Consider the following 20,049-nt stretch of genomic DNA (forward strand, 5'->3'; position numbering starts at 1 on the left):
ACTAGAATTCGGTACCTCAACTCCCTGGGACTTGCCCCAAATCGCACGGCCAGAAAGGTCGATCAGGAAAGCCTGGTCGACAAGGCCGGACGAAACAACGCTGGAAGAAGATCAGATATGTCATTCAAGAATCCTTCCTGCTGGAGAGCGTACTGGGCATCGAGATACGCTGTTCACCATCACATATTGTTAGTATTCCATTGCCTCTCTCGACAAAATTCAACGAGGCTATGTAGGAGAGCGGTTGGGCAACAACATACAATCCCAAGACATGATCACGGGTTGATGAGAGAACGGACAGTTGAGAAACTGTGCTCACGAAGGCAGCAAACAAAGAATCCCACGGAAGCTCCGGGTTTGAGGCAAATTTACTTTAATGTACGAAGATGGAGATTGAAAGACGGTGAAAATCGGTCAATGAACTCTTCTTCGAGTTGCCAAATGTTTTTGGTCTTGAGCTGCGGGAACACGTGAGGAGGGGCGACGATATTCTGCCCCGCCTCGGCATTCACCGCTGGTTATTGGCCAGCATTGCCGCTGCAGTCTCCTACGTCTCTGTCCAGAGTGTCAATTCTGTGCTCTGCGATGAGTTCTCCGGCTCCTCGAGCCTGACTGAAGTGATAGGAGAGGCCAATATAAGTGATCCTGCCCCGGCTCAGACCGACTCTCTGGGGGGACGTTACTGTCACAGCCCACCTGCCTGTCTCGGTAGGTACTGTAATTATCTGATTACGCCAACCCGATTAGTCAGTTCCTGCATGACTAAAGGACTATACATGTAACCTAGTGCGTATTAAGTATCTACATCCTTAATAGGATGCTTTTGGATTGTTTGCACCTGTTTGATCCTCTGCATGACAGCTCGCTCGATACGCCACTCCTGTTTCACCATCTTTAGCGCTGCTCGACCACGGCATGACCCCCGGCTCTGTTCTCCGAACCATGATGAAATTGGAATCAGCCTTTCCCGGAATCATTGCAGTGCTACGACGGCGCAAAACAGCCTGATGCGTACGGAGTAAGGGTCCAGACCAGAGAGCTGAGTAAGGCCAGGAAACATCACCAGTTCGCCACAGAATAAACACTCCCAGCTGTGATCTGCCTCCGCCCAGAGACCAGTGAGGGTCCGCAAGCATGGCTATCACGTGGGCGGCGAGGTAATCTGCTGCTTTTCTGCAGGGTCGTTCTGGGCTCTAATTCGTTCCGGGGCAAAATAAGCATTTGTTTAACGTTGTGGCCTTCGGCCGTCCGTTGGCTGTCAACCAAAGGACAAAAGTCCATGGTCTGCACATCCACACCAGCGCCAAAACATTCCCATCCAAATAGCGAAAGCATGAATGGACGAATCAGCCGCTGGTGTTGCATTTCTAGGCTCTTTTCCAGAGACTGTTCCTGAATATAGCCGAGCCGGCTGTTCGTCTTTTGCCTCCACCAAACCCTAGTCTGATCACCAATAACGATGGATCTTGGCTACAGAAATCCTGTCTCAGCTTGACAACGTGTGACATCCTGGAGACAGATTTATTACAAAATTAATTCCTTCGGGCCGGCCCCAAGAAACTCGTATGCGCTCCGTGCTTCTCTTCTTTCTTTGTCTTTTTCTATTATCATTCATATCATCTTGCGCTGGGCGCAAGTTTTCTTTGACATTGCTCTGCTAGATTAGTACCTATCAACTTGGCTTTCGGTTGAAAGCTGTCCATTCCTTTCTGTCTTTTCCCTTCTCTCGACTTGCGCCGATATCATTCTTGTCTAGGAGTATAGCGCGGGGCGCATAGCGACAGTAACAATGGCACCACGACTGTTTGCAAGGCCCAGAGCCAACACGACGCAAATATCACGACCAACCCTCCAGTACACGGACGCGCTGCCACGAAATGACTTGCAAGACCTTGGGACGTTATCCTCGCTGAATCGACCGACCGTGGAGGTTACTGTGGAGGCTCAACGGCCGAAGACGGCGCACAGTCCGTCGGCCCGCGACAGCCAGAAAAATCATGCACTCGGCTTTGATTTCGGCCTCACAGAGTCGCGCGATCTGCCCCCAACTCCCATCAATAACGACGATGCTTTTCCGCAATCGAGCAACGCTATGATTGGTGTTGCGATTGGGAGTCCCGGCATGGCGCCGCCATATATGATGGTAGATGACTGGCCGCTGCCGAATGCGCCTCATGATATGTCACACGACATGAGGGCGGAGCTGCGGCGAAAGCCCAGCAAATGGAAGAAAATTGGCAGTCTCTTCAAAGCGAAGCAGGAAGCTGGTAGGACGGACGACATGACGCAATACGGCCGATCCGAGACACCCGATTACCAACGGGTCAGGGAACCTAGTCAACGACGACCATCGACACAACATGGTCGGCAACGGGCCGCTGGTGGTTATCTGCGGGATGACCCGCCTCCAAGGTTCCCTATGCCGGAAAATTCCCGTGGCCTCGATGACCGTCGTGGAGCTCTCCTGGAGGTCGAGATTCCGAAAATCGAGATGGAGCGATATAGTGTAATGTTCGAGAGCGTGCTTGGAAATAAACAGCAGCCCGGTCTGCTAGCACGTCGCAGCAGGACTCTGGATAATCTCGTAGTGCCAGAGAAAGAGGTGAGCCCGCGAAGTTGCACTTTGACCTGCACTCTGCCTAACAGGTTATAATAGTTCGAGAAACTGGAAATCACGAAACCGAAACGACGAGCTACGTCTCCTGTGACCATGAGGCCGCCGAACGATCCTAACAGTCCAACTCCGAGCAATTCTTCATCACCAAGAAGCTCATGGCGAACAGCAACACCTCCTCCGCCTATTAGCAAATTTCCAGAACCGGAGCCCCTTACACGATCCGCAACAAATGCATCTGGCTCAAACACACACTACGCTGAGAGGCGGGATTCAGTCGACTTTGATCTTCCCATCGAATCCAATCAGACACCAAGACCTACGGAACTCGACTACCGCAACAAAGAACTACCTACAAGAGCACCCTCAGAGTCAGCAGAAAGCTGCGCCAGCGCATCCAGCAAATCAACGCCGGCGACGACGCCAGAACAGGAGCTCGTGGATGATTCCTTAAAGGTCGCCCCTCTCCGGATCATTCCGCGTGACGCGAGAAAGGAGAAACCTACTCCACCTATCCCTGTAGCCACGACGACGACGACGATCACCGCCGCCTCCACTTCCTCCAACACTTCTTCCATGAAGTTGAAAAAGTCACAGCAACCACTGCCGCCGCCACCGCCACCACCAGCGGAACGCAAGAAGCTCTCCCGCGATGCCCATACCCGATCACCCGAACGTAACCGAAAACCACGGCCGAAATTGGTCCAGACGACGAAAGAAGAGGATCCGCAGGACGATAAGGAGAGCATCGCCTCTCCGCAATTCGAAATCACCGTTGCGCGATCAGTGTCGTTCTCACGTCGCGGAGCGCCAAGACAGACCCTCGTCTCCCGCAAGGGTAGTGTGAACTCTACCCGGGCGGCGGCGACGACAACGAATCATCTAGCTATGCACAGACCGCGGCCATCAGAACCGGCGGTACTGAGCGGTGATCAGAGTGCGGCGATGTTGCCGGCGACCGTCTATAAGCCGCCTGTTGATCTGGCGTAGATATAAGCCGCGGTCAGTGTCGAATCAGCCTGGCTTTAACGAATTGTGTACTATAGTTCTGTGTCTTGCTTGTCTGCTTGGAGCAAGGCGTGGGTAAAATGAGGTATGTTTTATTTGTCATCATTCCTTTGGGACAATTGCTTCAACGAGGGTCATGTTGCTGGCCAACTGAATGCTATACAGTTTTTAATAATTACTTCTTTGTCTTTCATTGTGTTTGATAGTATTTACTGAACTTCTCGGTTGATCCGTCATGTGCATATTCATCGAACTAGCTCTTCCAATTTGAGGAACTCATTCTATCACCATCGGAAGGAATCTCCTTCACGCCGCCTGCTTTTCTGGCTGCGAAGGCTCAACCGTCACGGTCGAGTTCGCCGCTGCCGGCGCCTTCTCCTCAGGAACCTCTACCACGCCAGGCACACTCCATTCCATCCCAACATATGAATCACTCACGATAGTAACCTTAACACCGCCCTTCGCGGTCGTACCTGCTGCTTCATTCTCCGGGAATTTCACAGTAGCTCTAGCGGTAGCCGCCGGTCCTGCACGATGATTCCTCTTGGATGATGACGACGAGGAAGACTCTAGTGCAGAAGATGCAGTCGAAGCGGGAGTCCAGGACATGCGCTTCAGGGCAACGAGTTCACCGTTCACAGCTGACGTGACAAGGAGGAAGAATCCTTCCGTTTGAGCCTTGGGGAAGTGAGGAGCGTAGATCCGGAATTCCGAGTTGGAAGGGGCATTGAGGCGCGTGAGGGACACGGACATCCCGCGAGGTGTGACATCCGAGACGGCGATGGAGACCTTTGGGAGCATGTGCGTGAACTTGTTGAGTTCGTTTGCGGCCCGTCCAGTGAGGTTCAGCTTGGATGCGATAGTTGAGATCGCTGATGAAGGGCGCGACGCGAGCTCGATGAGCGAAGCTGGGACGTTGGGATTGTCTTTGAGCGATTCTGGGTTTGTGATACCAGGGAGGATGGAGAGAGGATGGTCCTCTGGCCACTGCGCCGATTTGATGCACTGCAGCAGGGTGATCATCATCCGGCAGGCGGGCAAATAGCCTCGCTCCGCAAGGACGTCGATCGACGCTTGGATGATTCGGATGCCTTGGTCCAGGACGGACGTCTGGTCGCCGACATAATCGGATATCGGCAGATCGACGTGCGACATGTATGCCTGCAGAAGTAGGAACGCCTTGACGTGCGGATCCCACATGGGAAGATTGCCCATTGATTCCACCGACAGCGGGAGATTGCGCGCGAGCTCGGCGTTGATGAGGTCTTCGTTGTGTCGCACAGGTAGCTCATCAAATTCAGTCGCCGAGCACATCCAGCTGAGCACATCCTGGAAGCTGGGGTCGCGCTTCGCATGAGCCATGAGATGCCGTATCGTTTTGTGCGACAAGTAGTAGTAACTCATGATCTTGCCGAACGGGGTTGGGTCGACATCGCCCGTGGCAGAGTCAAAGACTACGCAGGAGGACTCGGCAAGCTCCTTGAGCGAGTTGTCTACCAACTCGATCATAAAATCGGTTACGATCTGCCGCGCGGCCATGGTGTTGTGTTCCTCTGCTGAGATTTCAAGTCCGTAGTAAGACGGGTTCTTGTGCAGTCTGCGGAAAAAGAACGTCCATGTCAAGTAATCAAGAGCATCCTGCTTCGTGACAATCGTGCCGGCCGCAATTTCGGCACCCAAGTGGTTGTCCAGCACTTTGTGTAGGGTTGATTCGACCGGGAATCCGGTATGAAGGAAATGCTTGTAGAACGCCTTCTTTGAATCTTGAGTAAATATGCGCGCAACTCCGGATGTGTCGAACTGAGGACGACCGGCTCGACCGAGCATCTGCAGGACATCTGTGAGATCCATGTCGCGGTACCCTTCGATTTTCGCATCGTAGTACTGAGTTCCTTTGACGACAACGAGATGTGCTGGAAGGTTGACACCCCAAGCAAGGGTACTGGTGGCGACAAGAATCTGAATTTTGTTGTTCGCAAATAGTTCTTCGACCAACTGTCTGTCCGACTCGACGAGACCTGCATGATGCAGTCCAATTCCAAAGCTGAGGGCTTCACGAAGCGCATCGTCCTTTACTCGCGCCAGGTTGAGCTGCAAGTCGTCCTCTGACATGCGCACGAAGCGCCGCGGGTTGTCTTCCATGCCACAGTAGTTAATCAAGTCCTTCGCAGTGAGTCGAGTCTGTCGTCGCGACGCGACAAAGACAATCACTGGCTTATCAGGTGAGTGGTTCTTAATCGCGAGGAAAGTGGGACGGTTCATGGACTGCATCAACGGGCAGAAGCCACGCTGCTCGGGGAAACCGTCGATGTAGATTTCAAGGGGCACCGGACGAACCGAGTGGCGGAAGTTGAAGAGTCCTTCTTTCACGCCCAGCCAGTTCGCCAGATCCATAGCGTTCGCGCAGGCCGTTGACATGCCCATCAACCGAACGGAGCCTTTGGACTGGGAGGCAATGTAGTTCATCCGAGAAACGATGATTTCGAGAATGGGGCCACGATCGCTACCCAGCAAATGGATCTCGTCGATGATCACCAGGCTCACCTTCCGCACGTAGTCTCTGGTCTGCCAACTGCGGGAGATACCGTCCCATTTCTCGGGAGTTGTAACGATGATATCAGCATCGCGGATTGTACGAGTGTCAGGAGTATTGTCACCAGTCAATTCGACAAGCTTTAGACCCATTGGCCCTGTGAGACGCTTGCGCCAGTCCTGAACTCGTTCGCGGACGAGGGCCTTCATTGGAGCAATGTACACCACCTTAGAGCCGGGTCTCTCCCGGAAAGCCCACCACATTGCCAACTCACAAGCGACAGTCTTGCCACTACCTGTTGGCGATCCGAGCAAAACATTCGCAGATGTATGGTACAACGTATGGAAGATTTGTGTCTGCATCGGGTTGAAATATTGAAATTTTTGCCCATAGATCTCCTCCAGGACAGGATGTTTGAGTGCCGTTATTGGGAGGGGCTGGAGATCCAGCAGATCGGTATAGACGCTCTCCGTATCGGGTCGAATTAGATGCTTGAATGACACAGGCGTAACCGTTTCTGCACCGAGCCATCGGTCAGAAATGGCGCGCACGTATATCTGACTTGGCAGCGGATCCGACAACGGAATGGTAAAGTTCAGCTCATGGTCGTCATGCAACTTTTTCCGGGTGAGGATAAAGTATTCGTGATGATAGATCTCGGAAGTATCCGAGTTCTCGACCCAGATCCAGTATCCTTCGGACGTGCCATGGTGTCTGTCATTCCAAGTAAACTCCGGATATAGGATCAGCCGGATTCGCAGCACGTCACGATTCAAAGGTGCGATCTCTGCCTCCACGCCCAAGGTAGGGAAGTTGTCCAGCAGCTTGGACAGCGTTTTCCCCATCCGGTTGTTGTGGACAAGCTGGCCGAGCTCTGCTGGCTCCATATCTCGCATGGATTCAATTGACGAAGTTGGAAGCTTGTCATCCAAGTTCCGGAGGACGGGCTGCGGCAAGTCAAATTGGTGGAAGGGGTGCTGGAATGGCCAGATCTGCTTTTCAATAGACTTGCACAGCGACAAAAGCACTTGACACTGATATCCCCAACGGCGGTTTAGGGCAATCATGAACAGTGCACGGCAAATACGTGCGGACTGTTGAGCAACGTATCCAAGATCGGACACCAAGGCAAAGTCCTCCAGTTTTGCACGCGAGATATGTGATTGGATGAGGATGTTGGTCTTTGCATGGGGAGAGTCATTACCACCCTCAATTTCGGTTTGAACAGCCTCGTCGCGCAGTCTGTCCAGCTCTTTGGATTCATTTTCTCGGGCCTGGATGTTGTCGAATTCACCGCTCATGCTGATCATTCGCAAGACATCCGCCTCACTCGCCCGAGGGCGCATCAGTTCATTGAACACTTCGATACTGGTTTGGAGGACATAAAATTGACTGGCAATCCTGCCCACGTCCTTTGCACGGAGTTCCTCCGTGCGTTCATTGAATATGATCATCTGGCTTTTCTGCAGCACACGCGCAGCATCAATGATCAGCTTGCGGCGTCGTTGCACGAGCATCGGATCATCACGAATCTCAGCCCATTCAATACCGTAATTTCGTGGCTCCCGCTTCATCCGGACAAACAGGTATGAGTAGCCCAGCCATTGCACTCCTTCTGACACAGTAGTGACGGTGCCAAGACTGATCTCTGCGTTCAGATTATCGACCAGCTTCTCGGAGAACCGAGACTCGATCGGTTGTTGTGAGGTCACTGCAGAGATGTAATGGTGCAGCTTGTCATGGGTGGTGCAGATGAACCCGATACCGGTATCCTGAAATTGCGGACGGCCGGCACGACCAAAAATCTGAAGAACATCCAGAATCCCAAGATCGACGAATTTACCCTCTTGGGGGCTGTACAACTGCGTCCCCTTGATAATAACTGCTGCAGCGGGAAGGTTAACACCCCATGCTAATGTTGCAGTGCAGCACAGAACTTTGATGAGGCCTTGTGAAAACAGCCGCTCCATGAGATTACGGTCTGATCTCGTGAGGCCCGCGTGGTGGGTTCCGAAACCTGCAGCAAAGAGATCACGCAGCTCGCGCGCGCGCGCAGTTTTCAGGTCCTTGACGGCTTGGCTGTAGCCCGGGTGGTCCTGAGCAAGGAATAGATCTTCACATCCTTGCTCCGCCGCCATTTGTTTGAATGTACGTGCCGTGAGAACTGTATCCTTTCTCGAATGAACAAAGACCATAACCTGATGGCCTTGTTCTAGCATCTCTCTGACCTTCTCAAACGTGACAATATCGAGATTTTCGCGCGATTGCTTCGAGTTTGGCTTGCCCTTTACTCCAATGAAGTGCTGCTCCAGAGGCACAGGGCGGAACGAAGCGTCAAAGAAGAACATCCCAGCCATCCGATTGACCTTGAGGAAGTCGGCAACGTCGGTGTAATTTGGAAGCGTGGCAGAGAGGCCGATGATTCGGATCATCGACTGGGTGCTTTCCACCTGACGCTCGGTTCGCGCAACTAGTGACTCGATGACCGCACCACGCTCGTCATGTAGCATGTGAACTTCGTCGATGATTAAGAGACGAACTTTTTGAACCAGCTCGGTGTCTCCTGTGCTCTTCCGAGTGACCACGTCCCATTTCTCAGGTGTGGTCACGATGATCTGCGTCTCTACAATCTCGCGTTTGGTCAACTGCATATCACCGGTCAATTCACGGACCTGTATACCGAGCCAGGAAAGTCGTTTGCCTATCTTCTCTGTCACTTCCGCTGCCAGAGCCTTCATCGGTGCGACATAAACGATTTTGAAGTCGTCCAGTTGAACAGTGAACTCCGTAGCGGAAGGATCCTCATGTGGGTTAGGTGTGACGTTTTTGGATATGGCATTCAAGATCGTCAACATGGCCGCGTCAGTCTTACCGGCACCAGTCGGTGCGCAAATCAACATATTCTCGCTAGTTTTGTACGCAACATCGTACAGGAGACTCTGCATGCGATTCAATGTTTTGTAACCTTTGAACGTGCCTCGACATAGACCGTCCAGCGATGAAATCTGCACCAGCTTCTGATTCGGGCCAACGGGCGAGACGCCGCGCGTTGCCGGAACCATGACTTCGGTATATCGCTGTTCTTCAATCTGTTTGCTGCCTACTGGCAAGCCGTACTTTTTGCCCCCGACAGCAAGGGTGTTGCGGGTGTCATAAATCTTATACACGTGCGGATACCTGGGCTCCTCCCGAGTCTGAGCGGGAGCTAGGGGAGCGTGTTTATGCTCATAATCTTGCTGACGAAGAAGTTGCTCACGCTCGGCTCGTGTCAACAGCCGAGGGCCAGTTGACCCATCGGGTTGCTTCTGAGCCCTTGATGCCTTCGATGACAGAATCTCGCTCCTGTGTGCGATGAGTTCGATGACAAAGTCGAGGTCGTCAAACCCTACGACTTCTGCCAGCACCATTTGTAGCTCATCATCGCTGCTCTCCATCGCCAACACATCCGCAATCTGCTGTGCCAGCTCTTCACCAGTCATCCCAGGCCTTGTTGATGCCAGTTTCTCACTCTTTGATACCAGCCAGCCATAATCAAAGCTACCGGTATGCTCCGGTGGGAGGGGCACTCCGTTGATATCGTCAAAGTCCTCCTCGCTTTCTTCATCGGAGCTGATTACGTCCCAGATGTCGTCGACTGTGGCGGAGGAATAAGAGTATTCGTCCTCGACATCGAAATCTGCGTCCGTCGCTATTTGACTTGTCCGATCGTGCAGGTTCAGGTCTGCGATGGCTTTTTTCATGGAAGCAAGCTGCTCCAGCCACTGCGACTGCGCCGAGGAAAAGTCCGCCATTTTGACTGACGACGTGCGTGTCTTGCTACCTGCCAACTGAAGATTTGATCTCGATTTCCAGGCCAGATATCAGGCAGCAGAGCGCAAGAGAAGTGACCAAATTCAGCGATAAATTAGGGCAAAGAGTTAGGGCTTGCATGACCAATGTCCTTCCCCGCTAACCCAGATAAGCAGGAGGGTTGTAGGGGTGGACCCATGGGCGGGACGGGGTCAACGACTCCGAGTCCAAGCGGCCAAAGCTAAGCTCGGCGCAGTAATCGTCCAAACGGCGGAGGCGGCGACGGCAATACTACTGGAGCGCTGGCCTCCTCAAGCTCTGATGGTCACTTGCGACTCTTTAAACGTTTGGATTTCTACGACTCGCGTGACTAAGTACTTAAAATCTCGACAGAGGGGTACCCTGTTACTTTCCCTTTGACTTAACGACGTTGTCGGCTTCACACCCACACCGCCATCATGAAGATCTTCTACATGGGGGTACGGGTTTTCGCTTCGGTGTGTGACAACTCCTTGAATTAACAGCGTCATAGGTTTTGCGGAATGACACCGCGCCAGCGGTGGAACTTACGGGGGAGAGGGACCTGAGCAGGTACCGTTGACGGTGTTGCCGAACAGGAGACCAATGGCTAATCGCGGACCAGCTTCTCGAGGTTTACACGGGAAAAGTGAGTTTCACGTGCGTTTGAGTACTGCCCTGGAACGTATAAGCTGATAGTAATAGTTACAATGAATTCATGATGGCACGTCTCTTCCACCTCCCCTCGACCTACCGACGCTAATGCGCGGGGCAGCTCTTTTGCAAAACCGTCGCCGAACGAACGAAGCCCGGTCAGCGACAGAGCATAGAGGAGAAATCATACAGTGAGTGTAGACAGGACTAGTTGAGGAAACAGTGCTGATCGCCGCAGCGTTCCATGCTCTTGGCCGCACAGAGGGTATTGCCGCGATCATCGTTGCGGATGCGGATTACCCGCAGCTGGTGGCGCATCAACTGTAGGATCTTCCGGATTCGCCGCAGGACCGTCCCGCTAATGATACAATAGCCTCGGCAAGATTGTGGATGAGTTTGTGTCCAAATACCCGCGGACGGCATACTCCGACCCCAATATCAAGCCGAACTCGTGCCCGCTACCGCAGCTCAAGGACTACATTGTCAAATATCAGGACCCGAGCCAGGCGGATAACATTATGAAGATCCAGCGGGAGCTGGATGAGACGAAGATTGTGGTATGTTCGAGCCGCGTTCTTTGCGACGGGTGAGCTTGCTAAGGAAGAACAGCTGCACAAGACGATTGAAAGTGTCCTGGAGCGAGGAGAGAAGATCGACTCGGTGAGTATCTCCTCTCTCGCTGAAAGTGCTGTCCTGACTGGGTATAGCTGGTTGCAAAAAGCGATGGCCTGTCGGCACAGAGCAAGATGTTCTACACGCAGGTACGTCCCTATCGCGACTTCTTTTCGTTGTAGGTACTGACATGTCGTGCTATAGGCCAAGAAACAGAACAGTTGTTGCATCATCATGTAAATGACTCGATCTATGACGTTTGTGGTTTTTGTCATGTCCGTTAGATCTGTTCTTGATATCGCTATGCTGGGTTTGTATCGAATCTTTGTCTAGTTTCAACGACGCCATATACACTCGCCGTATGCCTAAGGCTCCTCCGGTAACTCCTCTGGAAACCATCCGTATGTTTTCAGATCGATGTAAAACTCTCCCATTGCATCCTCATCCACTGAGACTCCTTCCTCGCGTAACCTCTCCGCCTGTCTTGCCGCACTGCCAGGGCCGCTACCAAACGTCAGCCTCCAATCTAACATCATAGTAGTAGTAGTCATCACCCACCGATGCGAAATCATCCCCTTGGAGTTAATCACCCGCTGCCACGGCACATTATCCTCATGATACGCCTCCTCCTCCCCTTCGTCACCGTGGGGTCGACGAGAAGGCAGATGTTTCAGACAGATGCCTACTTGTCTCGCTCGTCGTGCTACATCACATACATTCTAGCATGAGCTTTTATATTCAGAGAATTGTCGTTCTAGTACGTACGATGGCCTAGGAGTTCGGCGATATGGCCGTAGGTGGTGACCCTGCCATAAGGAATCTGTTGGACAGCGCTGTAGACAGCGGCGTACCACCACTCGACTTCTTCTGTTCGAGGCATATTCCCTTTCTTCTTCTTGTCGAGACAGGTAAGCGAAGTCAGAATTAGGACATGATGAATGAGGAGTTGCAATAGGCCGCCTGTCGTCGCGGGGTGGATACAGAAATGCTGTTGTAGGCAGACAAGAAAAACACAAAAAGAGGTGATCTAGCAGAATTCAAACTTTCAATGGTTTTAGCTAGAACTAACGGAATCTTCATACGAGTCTCAGCAAAAGGAATGACTGGTTCATGGAATGAGCTGAAGTGATTGGTACGGTTTCCAAGACTAGAGAGCTAATGCCTCTGATGATCACCAAGCTTCAACTCTCCAACCATCAAACCCAAGACCCAGAACAAAAAACCATGTCCTCCTCATTAGCAGACTACCTCGCCAAAAACTACCTAACTGCCGACCCCGCACCCCCCGGGCAATCCTCTAGCCGTCCCAAAAAGAAACGCAAAAAGACCAAACAGCAAGAATCCGGCGACCAACCCAGCGGCCTCATCATCGCCGACGATGACCCCCCTTCCCTACGCACCAGCGCAAATGAATTTGACGAAGAGAACCCCGATGAGCCGTACGTGCTCGACACTACGCATCGCAGCGCCGAGTTCCGCAAGACGAAAAAATCAAACTGGAAGGTAGTGCAGCCTGGCAAGGACGTAGGCAAGGACGAAGCGGATGCGGTTCTGGCGTCCGCAGAAGCAGAGCGCGCCGCACGACGGGATGCAGACGAGGCGGAGAATGCGCCCATCGTGGAAGGTATCGAGGATGATGTGGACGACGGCACACCACGCATGGAGTCCGGTGCACGCGCAGGCCTTCAGACGGCCGAACAAACCGCCGCGCTGATAGCCGCGCAGGAGCGACGCCGACGCGCCGAGGTCGAGGCCTTTCAGAGACAACAAAAAGAAGGTTCAGTCCCAACACAAGAAACAATATACCGTGACGCCTCTGGCCGTATCATCAACGTCGCCATGAAACGCGCCGAAGCGCGCCGCGCCGCCGAGGAAGCGAAAGCTAAAGCCGAGCGCGAAAAGGAGGCTCTCATGGGTGACGTCCAGCGACGGGAGCGCGAAGAGCGACGGGCAGAACTCGCGGCGGCGAAGATGATGCCTCTATCCCGCACAATCGAGGACGAGGAGCTCAATGCAGAACTCCGTGCGCGGCAGCGATGGAATGATCCAGCGGCGCAGTTCTTGACGAATAAGAGTGGCCCGGGGAAGAGTGCGACGGGGAAGCCGCTGTATCAAGGTCCCTATCCGCCCAATCGCTACGGGATTAGGCCTGGGCATCGCTGGGATGGCGTTGATCGGTCGAATGGGTTTGAGAAGGAGTGGTTTCAGGCGAGAGTGCGAAAGGAGCGGTCGAGTGCGTTGGAGTATGCTTGGCAGATGGATGAATGATTTGTTTTTCCATTATCTGTTTTGTCATGAATATATATGGGCGGTGTTACGGCGTTAGGGGACGATTGGGTATGTACGGTACGGCATTACGAGTGATTATAGAATGATGTTCGCTGTCAAAAGTTCTATCATGTCTCGTATACGCCTAGGATTCAACTAGAGAGTCGCCAACACCAATCCATACCTGCAAACGAACGTAACCAGAGGAGACTCAAAACCACTGTAAATGTCGTCATTGCCGTCTTAAATCATAGGCAGGCCGCGTCGGCATAGCTCCCGGTAGGTCATCATAAACGAAATCAGATCAACATCAAGCTTGTCAAGCACGCAATATATCCCATCCATCCATCCCGAGTAAAGGGCAACAAAGCATAAGATCATGAAATCACCTCCGTTTGACCTCGCATGCCCAGCCTTCGATGCCCTCGCCCCGAGACCCCGGCGGAATTCCCAGATCAATGCCGTCCATGCCTGGTGTATCCTTGAGCCACTCATGACTGGCCATACCGCCGGCATTGGCCCGTTCCTCCGGAACCAGATGCAGCATTGGCAGCAAAAAGTCGCTGATCTGCTTGCTCTCCTCGACAGAGAAATGGTATTTCTCCCGCAGCACGTCCGGTAGCGCCCAATGGCGCAGCCGATGGATGTTTCGGAGTTCGCCTTTGCGGTTGAAGATTTCCTGTGACCATTTTCCGGACAGACAGAGAGAGCGAGGGAAGTGACCCAGTAATTCAATGATCTGGGCAATGTGGTCGTCGTCTTTTCCGTATTTAGTGCCGGACTGCGGGTCGAACAGGTAATCACCAGTGATCAGTTCAAAGACCTGCATGTAGGTGTCAGCGGGCCCCATTTCGAATCGCTACATTTGTTCTCGGTCTTACCATGCACGCCATACTCCATACGTCAGTGCTCGCCCCCCATTTCGCACCCAAAATCACCTCCGGCGATCGATATTGCCGTGTCTGAATATCATTGGTAAAGTGATGCCCAACCCAGCAGGCATTCCCGAGGTCGGCGATCTTGACGGAAATTATGTCGGTTTGTTGCTTCTGTGGCTCGGTCTTCTTATCAAGCGAGATTCCGGATACTTCGCGCTCAAGTAGATCCCTACGAACATCAGCCTTGGCTTCCCCTTCTCCGTGTGAGACATACGCCGTCTTTTCCCGCTGCTGCCTCTCGTCCTCTGGAACGTTCAGCGAATCCTTGCCTCCTGGCGTGATCCAACCGTGTCAGCTGAGTCGCTTATGAATGGTGACCGGACTTACCTCCATCATTCACCATATGGTTTAAGCTATTGTGGGATCCATATTTATCTGTGTGCCCAAAGCTTGCGTTCAAGGGACTTGGCAACGGTTGGCTGCCGGTAATTAGCGTGCGCCGTCGTCGGCGACCGTTGCGGTTATCCTTTTCTTCTTTCTTGGGCTCTTCCTTGACGTAAGTCTTGACAATCTGCTCCACATCACCGACCTCGATGAGGACGTTCTCGGGCTTGAGATCCGTGTGGATGATGCCGCATTCCCGATGCAGGTAGTCCAGACCCAGCAACACCTGCTTCGTGATCTGTTTCACCAGCGGCATCGGAATGCCGCGATGGTTCCATCGCTTGATCAGGCCCAGTAGATTCTCTCCGAGCACTTCAAATACCATACAGACGTGCACGCCATTCGGCCCTTTGTGCTCGAAAGAGTCCAGCAAGCTGACCACGTGCTTGCGGCCGGGATGGTCCGGCTTGGCTTGGACAATTCGGTTAAGAAGCTTGATCTCGTCGATGGCGGTCTCGGTGTAATGAGCCGCCGATCGCACAACTTTCAATGCGACATGTTTCCCGGTGACAGTGTCGCGCGACAACCACACTGTCGAGAAGTGGCCCCAGCCCAATTTGCGGATGACCACATAGCGACCATTATTGTAGGTCTCCCCAATCTGCACCGGGTGGTATCCACCCTTGCAGTAGTCTTCAGAGTCTTCTTCATCTGCGGCAGCTTCTAGATCATCCTCGGATGATGACGACAGTGATCGTGATGGAGATTCGTACACGGGTTTCTGATGCGAAAGCGGGGATGCGACCGACGCCCTGGAGAGTCAGGTCATGACCATGGATTCGAGCCTCGTCAAAACATACCCTGGATTTAACGAGCTCCCGCCCGACTCGGCCAGCGAGAACCCCTCACCCGTGACGATGGGCTTCAGATCGCCCTTTCTCCTCTTCTTGCCGCCATTGCCGTTGGCGGTCGGTGACGCGACGTTCGCCATTTGCTTTCTTGATTGATTGACGACTCTTTCAGTTCCGGTCCCCCTTCAACTCCCGGAGAGCCGGGAATGGGGGATTGATAGAACCTGGGTGGGGATAGGTTTGGGTAGAATATTGATTGTTAGCAGGAGAGTCTAAAGGATGCTGCTGGTATAGATGGCCAAGATCGTTGCCAGGTGACGTCTAGATCGAGCTCGATAGTCTAGGGACTAGATGGAACCAGCTGGTTGTGCGGGCCGCAGTGCAAGGAGGGGCCCAAAGACCAAAATGCAGCCCGCTCGGAGAATTCAGCCGCTGCACCACAAGGAAACACCAAGCGACAAAGATTCTAACGCTTGGGTTGCTGAAACCATCAATCAGGACGTCCAAGCCTCCGCCAGCGTCAGCAAGCGGGAGCGACCGGACGCGGGATGGCGGCCGTTTTTGCTTGGTCAATGCAATCACTCCAAGGTTCAGAGTGCAGATCGTGATTGTACCCCGCAAGGATGGCTGCGTTGGGGCACGTTCAACCCACAGCGTTCGTCCAGAATGCCGACACGCGACTAATATGCAGAATGAACGATCGAATCGATGGAATCGACAGAATCGTCCGTCAGCTCTTCGATCCGCGAGTTCCAGAAGACGGCCGGGGGTGGCACCAGCACGTGCCTGGCAAACCTGGCTGAGTCAGCACTGAGACAGCGCTTAGTCAGCATTTTTAGCTGTTCTTCTCGCCAGCCAATCACAGCACATCGTTAGCCACCCCCTCAATTCCAAGAGCCCTCGTGGTGATGTTCAGCAGAGCTGTTCCCCAACGAATGCCAGACCAGAAGGGCGGCGGACTGGGAGGATATCCCGCCCACTGTTGACAATGTCACAGTCTTACGTACTGTATATCTTCGCTCATAAGCCATAGTCAAGGCCCCGCCATGGTCAACCCCTACGAAGAACGCCCGCTGTTGGACCGGTTACTGCGGTCACCGCTCACGTACTTCATCCATCCCATCCATGTCCTCCTGCTCCGCCTCCGGGGCGCTCCTCATACGCCCCCGCCACATCGGACGCCCATCCGCGTGGTCTGTATATCCGACACGCATACTTTGCGATGGGAGGACGTGCCCGAGGGGGACCTGCTGGTGCACGCCGGCGACCTGTCCAACGACGGCAGTGTGCGCGAGATCCAGGAGACGATCAACTGGCTGAAGAGCCTGCCACACCGCCATAAAGTAGTCGTCTCCGGCAACCACGACAGTTTCTTTGACGTGCGTTCGCGGCGTGAGGAAGACCGGGACCGTGATCACTCGCTAGCCACCGTCTCGGCATCAACCGCCTCAATACGATCCGTTACCCTCGACGACGACGCGGACCTGGGGCGCATTGACTGGGGGGATAATGTTCATTACCTGCAACATTCCTCGGTGTCTCTCACATTTCCCGGCTCCGGTCCGGGAGAGTCGTCACGCACGCTGAACATTTACGGCGCACCCCAAATCCCCGAGGCGATGCCGCTGGGGCCAGAGCATGCATTTACGTATCCGCCGGAACAAGACGCATGGTCCGGCACGATCCCAATTGAGACAGATGTGTTGGTGACGCACACGCCGCCATTTGCACACCGTGATCTCGGGCCGAACTTTGGCGTTGGGTGCCCGTTCTTACTGTCAGAGGTGTGGCGGGTACGTCCCGTTTTACATATCTTTGGCCATGTACACGCGGCCTACGGCTCCGAGCCAGTATTTTGGGACGAAGCGCAGGAGGCGTGGGAACGGCTCTGTCTGCGTGCGTCACGGCGCCGCGGGCCCGTCTGGCTTGGGGCGTTTCAGGATCTGATCAGCCCACGCAGTTGGCTCGATGCCGTGCGCGTAGTCTTCTACGGCGTTGTTGGGATCATCTGGGCTCGTATCTGGGGTGGATCGTATCGTGGGAGTGGGTGGATGGTTAATGCCGCTTGTATGTACCGAAGCTCGGGCGAGCTGCGTAATCCACCTCAGGTGTTCACCATCTGATGGTTCGGGGATAGACCTTGAATTTGTATCTAGGATACCTGACGTCTCAACACTCATTAAAATGCATGATGGCGGGAAACGGATGGCACATTCGGTCTACAGTAATATAACTTATAGCGTATCGTATACATACATGAGTACATGCAAAAAGATTATAGTTTCGCCTTCTCGTTAAAACGGGGCGACTGCAGCGGATCGTACACGTTCAGACTCAACGTATCTCCCGGCACCACCGCGTGATGTCCCGACTGAAGCCCCCGCAGATCAAGCAGACCTGGATGCAGATCCTTGATGGATGTCGCGCCGATCAAGCGCATGTTCATCTCCATCTCGTCTTTGAGCAGCTGCATCGCGCGGTCGACGCCATCCAAACCGTACGTGGACATGGCGTAGAGGAACGGGCGACCGATACCGACGCCCTTTGCGCCGAGGCACAGCGCCTTGATGATATCCGTAGCACGACGGATCCCGCCGTCGATGTAAATCTCCAGCTTGTCCTGCCAGTTGCGCTCGCGTAGGATGGGCATCACCTCAGCGAGGATCTCAATGCCCGAGGGCGCGGTGTCGAGCTGGCGGCCGCCGTGGTTGGACAGCACGACGCCGTCGACGCCGGCCTCGATAGCGCGCAGCACGTCCTCGACGCACTGTACGCCCTTGAGCAGGATAGGCATCTTGGTGATGCTACGGAACCATGGGATGTCCTTCCACGAAAGGCTTGGGTCGATGAAGGACGAGATTGCCCGGGCGGCGCCCTGGCTGCGGTCCACAGCGCTGCCACCCGTCGATTGCTGCACACTGGCGCCGGTATCCGAGAACTTGACGCGCATGTCCTTTTCGCGACGGCCCAGCTGTGGCGCATCCACGGTGATGAACAGAGCCTTGCACCCACGCTTCTCTGCGTGCTGCACGATCCGTTTCGTGATCTCCCGGTCCTTGTTGACGTACAGCTGCAGCCATTGCACCTGGTCGCCCTGTCGAGCGTCCACAATTTCGTCAAAGGAGCACGACGCCAGCGTCGGAATCATTTGGATGACGTTGTGTTTGTACGCGGCCCTGGTCAGCACCACTTCTCCTTCGGGATGGCCCAGTTTGCCCAACGCCGTCGCCGTGATGTAGAAGGGTGCTGCGACCTTGGTACCCAGCATGGTGGTGGAGAAGTCCACCTTTTCCACGTCGACCAGCACCCGCGGCCGGAACCAGATCTTATGGAAGGCATTATGGTTCTCTCGCATCGTCTGTCATCATTAGTTCATTGTTCCTTGGATGTAATCGAAAAAGAGGTAAAAGGTATCTTACAATTTCATCGTCGGCACCACTTGAGTAATACGCCCACGCCGTCTTCTTCATGACCTGGCGCGCCACGGCCTCAAAGTCCAGGAGATTGTAGCATTGGGACAACGGCGGCATGCGCTTGATGCGCTCCTCCCGCTCAATCTCGGACGGGTCTTTGACTTGTTCCTCTTTCTCGACCGTCGACATGTCCACCTCGCCGAGGTGCTTGGACTTGTCCAAGTACTTGTCCAGGGTGTCTGGAGGATGGATCGGCTCGTATTCCGCGGTGGCATCCTTGCCTGCGTACTTGAGGATGATGCCCGCACCTCCAGGGTGTTCTGCGCGGATCAGCTTCGCTGTCCTGATTATTATGTTCCACCCGAATGTTTACGTACCTGGCAGGAATTCTGTTACATCATAGGCCTTGCCGTGAACAATCACCCAGCACGAGTCTTTGGTATTGTGTCGTGCCACCTCGGCGCCGGTGAGTTTGGCCATGGTGAATGGAACGGTCGAGGATGTAATGCGAAGACAATTTGCGAACTCATCGGAGGGGGATCGAGCCGTCTTATGCTGTTTCTCGGGGGATTACTTGTCCGGATTGTCGGTCCAACAGCGGGGAGACCTTGGTACTCTCGGCCGACTTGCGAAGGCGAAATCTGGGGAATTTGCGGGTATCGAGAGCTCCCTTCACATGGTCTACAAATTCTTACCCGATAGAGCCGTCGGCATTTCAGCTGGGGATCGGAAAAAGTGCGAGTCAGAGACTGCATGTTAAGATTTTTTTTTTGTACGGAGAATTTGTATTTGTATATTTGTATACTTCGAATTATGGAATGCCGTCGAACAAGCTTTATTGATCCCGACGATAACCAGCTTCGAGATTAGGAGCTTCTTCGGAAACTGGACGAGTCAAGAGTCACGGTTCCGCCCGGCTGATCGGTGAACGTGACTCTATTCTGCCTCATCTTGACTGTGTATTCTTTCTGAGCCGCATGTGTAATATAAAGCCTCGTGAACGCAGATTCGAAATCGCTACTAGGAG

The 20,049-nt window shown here is 53.6% G+C and overlaps 10 protein-coding genes across 10 annotated transcripts; 5 read left to right on the plus strand and 5 right to left on the minus strand.

Moving 5' to 3' along the window:
* Positions 1-16: 16 nt before the first annotated feature.
* On the minus strand, positions 17-532 carry VTN49DRAFT_438 (uncharacterized protein; the record flags this gene model as incomplete). Its single annotated transcript, XM_069412319.1, has 4 exons — positions 17-100; positions 154-169; positions 261-371; positions 513-532. The coding sequence occupies 4 exons, from the start codon at positions 530-532 to the stop codon at positions 17-19; spliced, it is 231 nt and encodes a 76-aa protein (XP_069271341.1).
* Positions 533-1,789: 1,257 nt separating this feature from the next.
* VTN49DRAFT_439 (uncharacterized protein) lies at positions 1,790-3,604 on the plus strand (the record flags this gene model as incomplete). The annotated part of the gene is made up of 2 exons (XM_069412330.1): positions 1,790-2,602; positions 2,657-3,604. 2 exons carry the CDS (start codon positions 1,790-1,792, stop codon positions 3,602-3,604), a joined length of 1,761 nt encoding a protein of 586 aa, XP_069271342.1.
* Positions 3,605-3,928: 324 nt separating this feature from the next.
* VTN49DRAFT_440 (uncharacterized protein) lies at positions 3,929-9,946 on the minus strand (the record flags this gene model as incomplete). Its single annotated transcript, XM_069412342.1, has 1 exon — positions 3,929-9,946. One exon carries the CDS (start codon positions 9,944-9,946, stop codon positions 3,929-3,931), a length of 6,018 nt encoding a protein of 2,005 aa, XP_069271343.1.
* A 456-nt stretch (positions 9,947-10,402) lies between these two features.
* On the plus strand, positions 10,403-11,468 carry VTN49DRAFT_441 (uncharacterized protein; the record flags this gene model as incomplete). Its single annotated transcript, XM_069412353.1, has 10 exons — positions 10,403-10,423; positions 10,477-10,535; positions 10,588-10,611; positions 10,668-10,686; positions 10,738-10,807; positions 10,855-10,939; positions 10,990-11,173; positions 11,226-11,276; positions 11,324-11,377; positions 11,433-11,468. 10 exons carry the CDS (start codon positions 10,403-10,405, stop codon positions 11,466-11,468), a joined length of 603 nt encoding a protein of 200 aa, XP_069271344.1.
* A 125-nt stretch (positions 11,469-11,593) lies between these two features.
* On the minus strand, positions 11,594-12,108 carry VTN49DRAFT_442 (uncharacterized protein; the record flags this gene model as incomplete). Its single annotated transcript, XM_069412364.1, has 3 exons — positions 11,594-11,732; positions 11,787-11,931; positions 11,994-12,108. 3 exons carry the CDS (start codon positions 12,106-12,108, stop codon positions 11,594-11,596), a joined length of 399 nt encoding a protein of 132 aa, XP_069271345.1.
* Positions 12,109-12,452: 344 nt separating this feature from the next.
* On the plus strand, positions 12,453-13,496 carry VTN49DRAFT_443 (uncharacterized protein; the record flags this gene model as incomplete). Its single annotated transcript, XM_069412375.1, has 1 exon — positions 12,453-13,496. One exon carries the CDS (start codon positions 12,453-12,455, stop codon positions 13,494-13,496), a length of 1,044 nt encoding a protein of 347 aa, XP_069271346.1.
* A 385-nt stretch (positions 13,497-13,881) lies between these two features.
* Positions 13,882-15,749, minus strand: VTN49DRAFT_444 (uncharacterized protein; the record flags this gene model as incomplete). Its single annotated transcript, XM_069412386.1, has 5 exons — positions 13,882-14,319; positions 14,378-14,603; positions 14,649-14,706; positions 14,762-15,570; positions 15,619-15,749. The coding sequence occupies 5 exons, from the start codon at positions 15,747-15,749 to the stop codon at positions 13,882-13,884; spliced, it is 1,662 nt and encodes a 553-aa protein (XP_069271347.1).
* Positions 15,750-15,960: 211 nt separating this feature from the next.
* VTN49DRAFT_445 (uncharacterized protein) lies at positions 15,961-16,293 on the plus strand (the record flags this gene model as incomplete). Its single annotated transcript, XM_069412397.1, has 1 exon — positions 15,961-16,293. The coding sequence occupies one exon, from the start codon at positions 15,961-15,963 to the stop codon at positions 16,291-16,293; it is 333 nt and encodes a 110-aa protein (XP_069271348.1).
* A 362-nt stretch (positions 16,294-16,655) lies between these two features.
* Positions 16,656-17,732, plus strand: VTN49DRAFT_446 (uncharacterized protein; the record flags this gene model as incomplete). Its single annotated transcript, XM_069412408.1, has 1 exon — positions 16,656-17,732. One exon carries the CDS (start codon positions 16,656-16,658, stop codon positions 17,730-17,732), a length of 1,077 nt encoding a protein of 358 aa, XP_069271349.1.
* A 152-nt stretch (positions 17,733-17,884) lies between these two features.
* Positions 17,885-19,502, minus strand: VTN49DRAFT_447 (uncharacterized protein; the record flags this gene model as incomplete). Its single annotated transcript, XM_069412419.1, has 3 exons — positions 17,885-18,967; positions 19,029-19,342; positions 19,400-19,502. 3 exons carry the CDS (start codon positions 19,500-19,502, stop codon positions 17,885-17,887), a joined length of 1,500 nt encoding a protein of 499 aa, XP_069271350.1.
* Between the last annotated feature and the right edge of the window lie 547 nt (positions 19,503-20,049).

Source organism: Thermomyces lanuginosus (genome assembly GCF_041956635.1).
Source record: "Thermomyces lanuginosus strain ATCC 200065 unplaced genomic scaffold VTN49scaffold_16, whole genome shotgun sequence".
Lineage (NCBI taxonomy): Eukaryota > Fungi > Ascomycota > Eurotiomycetes > Eurotiales > Trichocomaceae > Thermomyces > Thermomyces lanuginosus.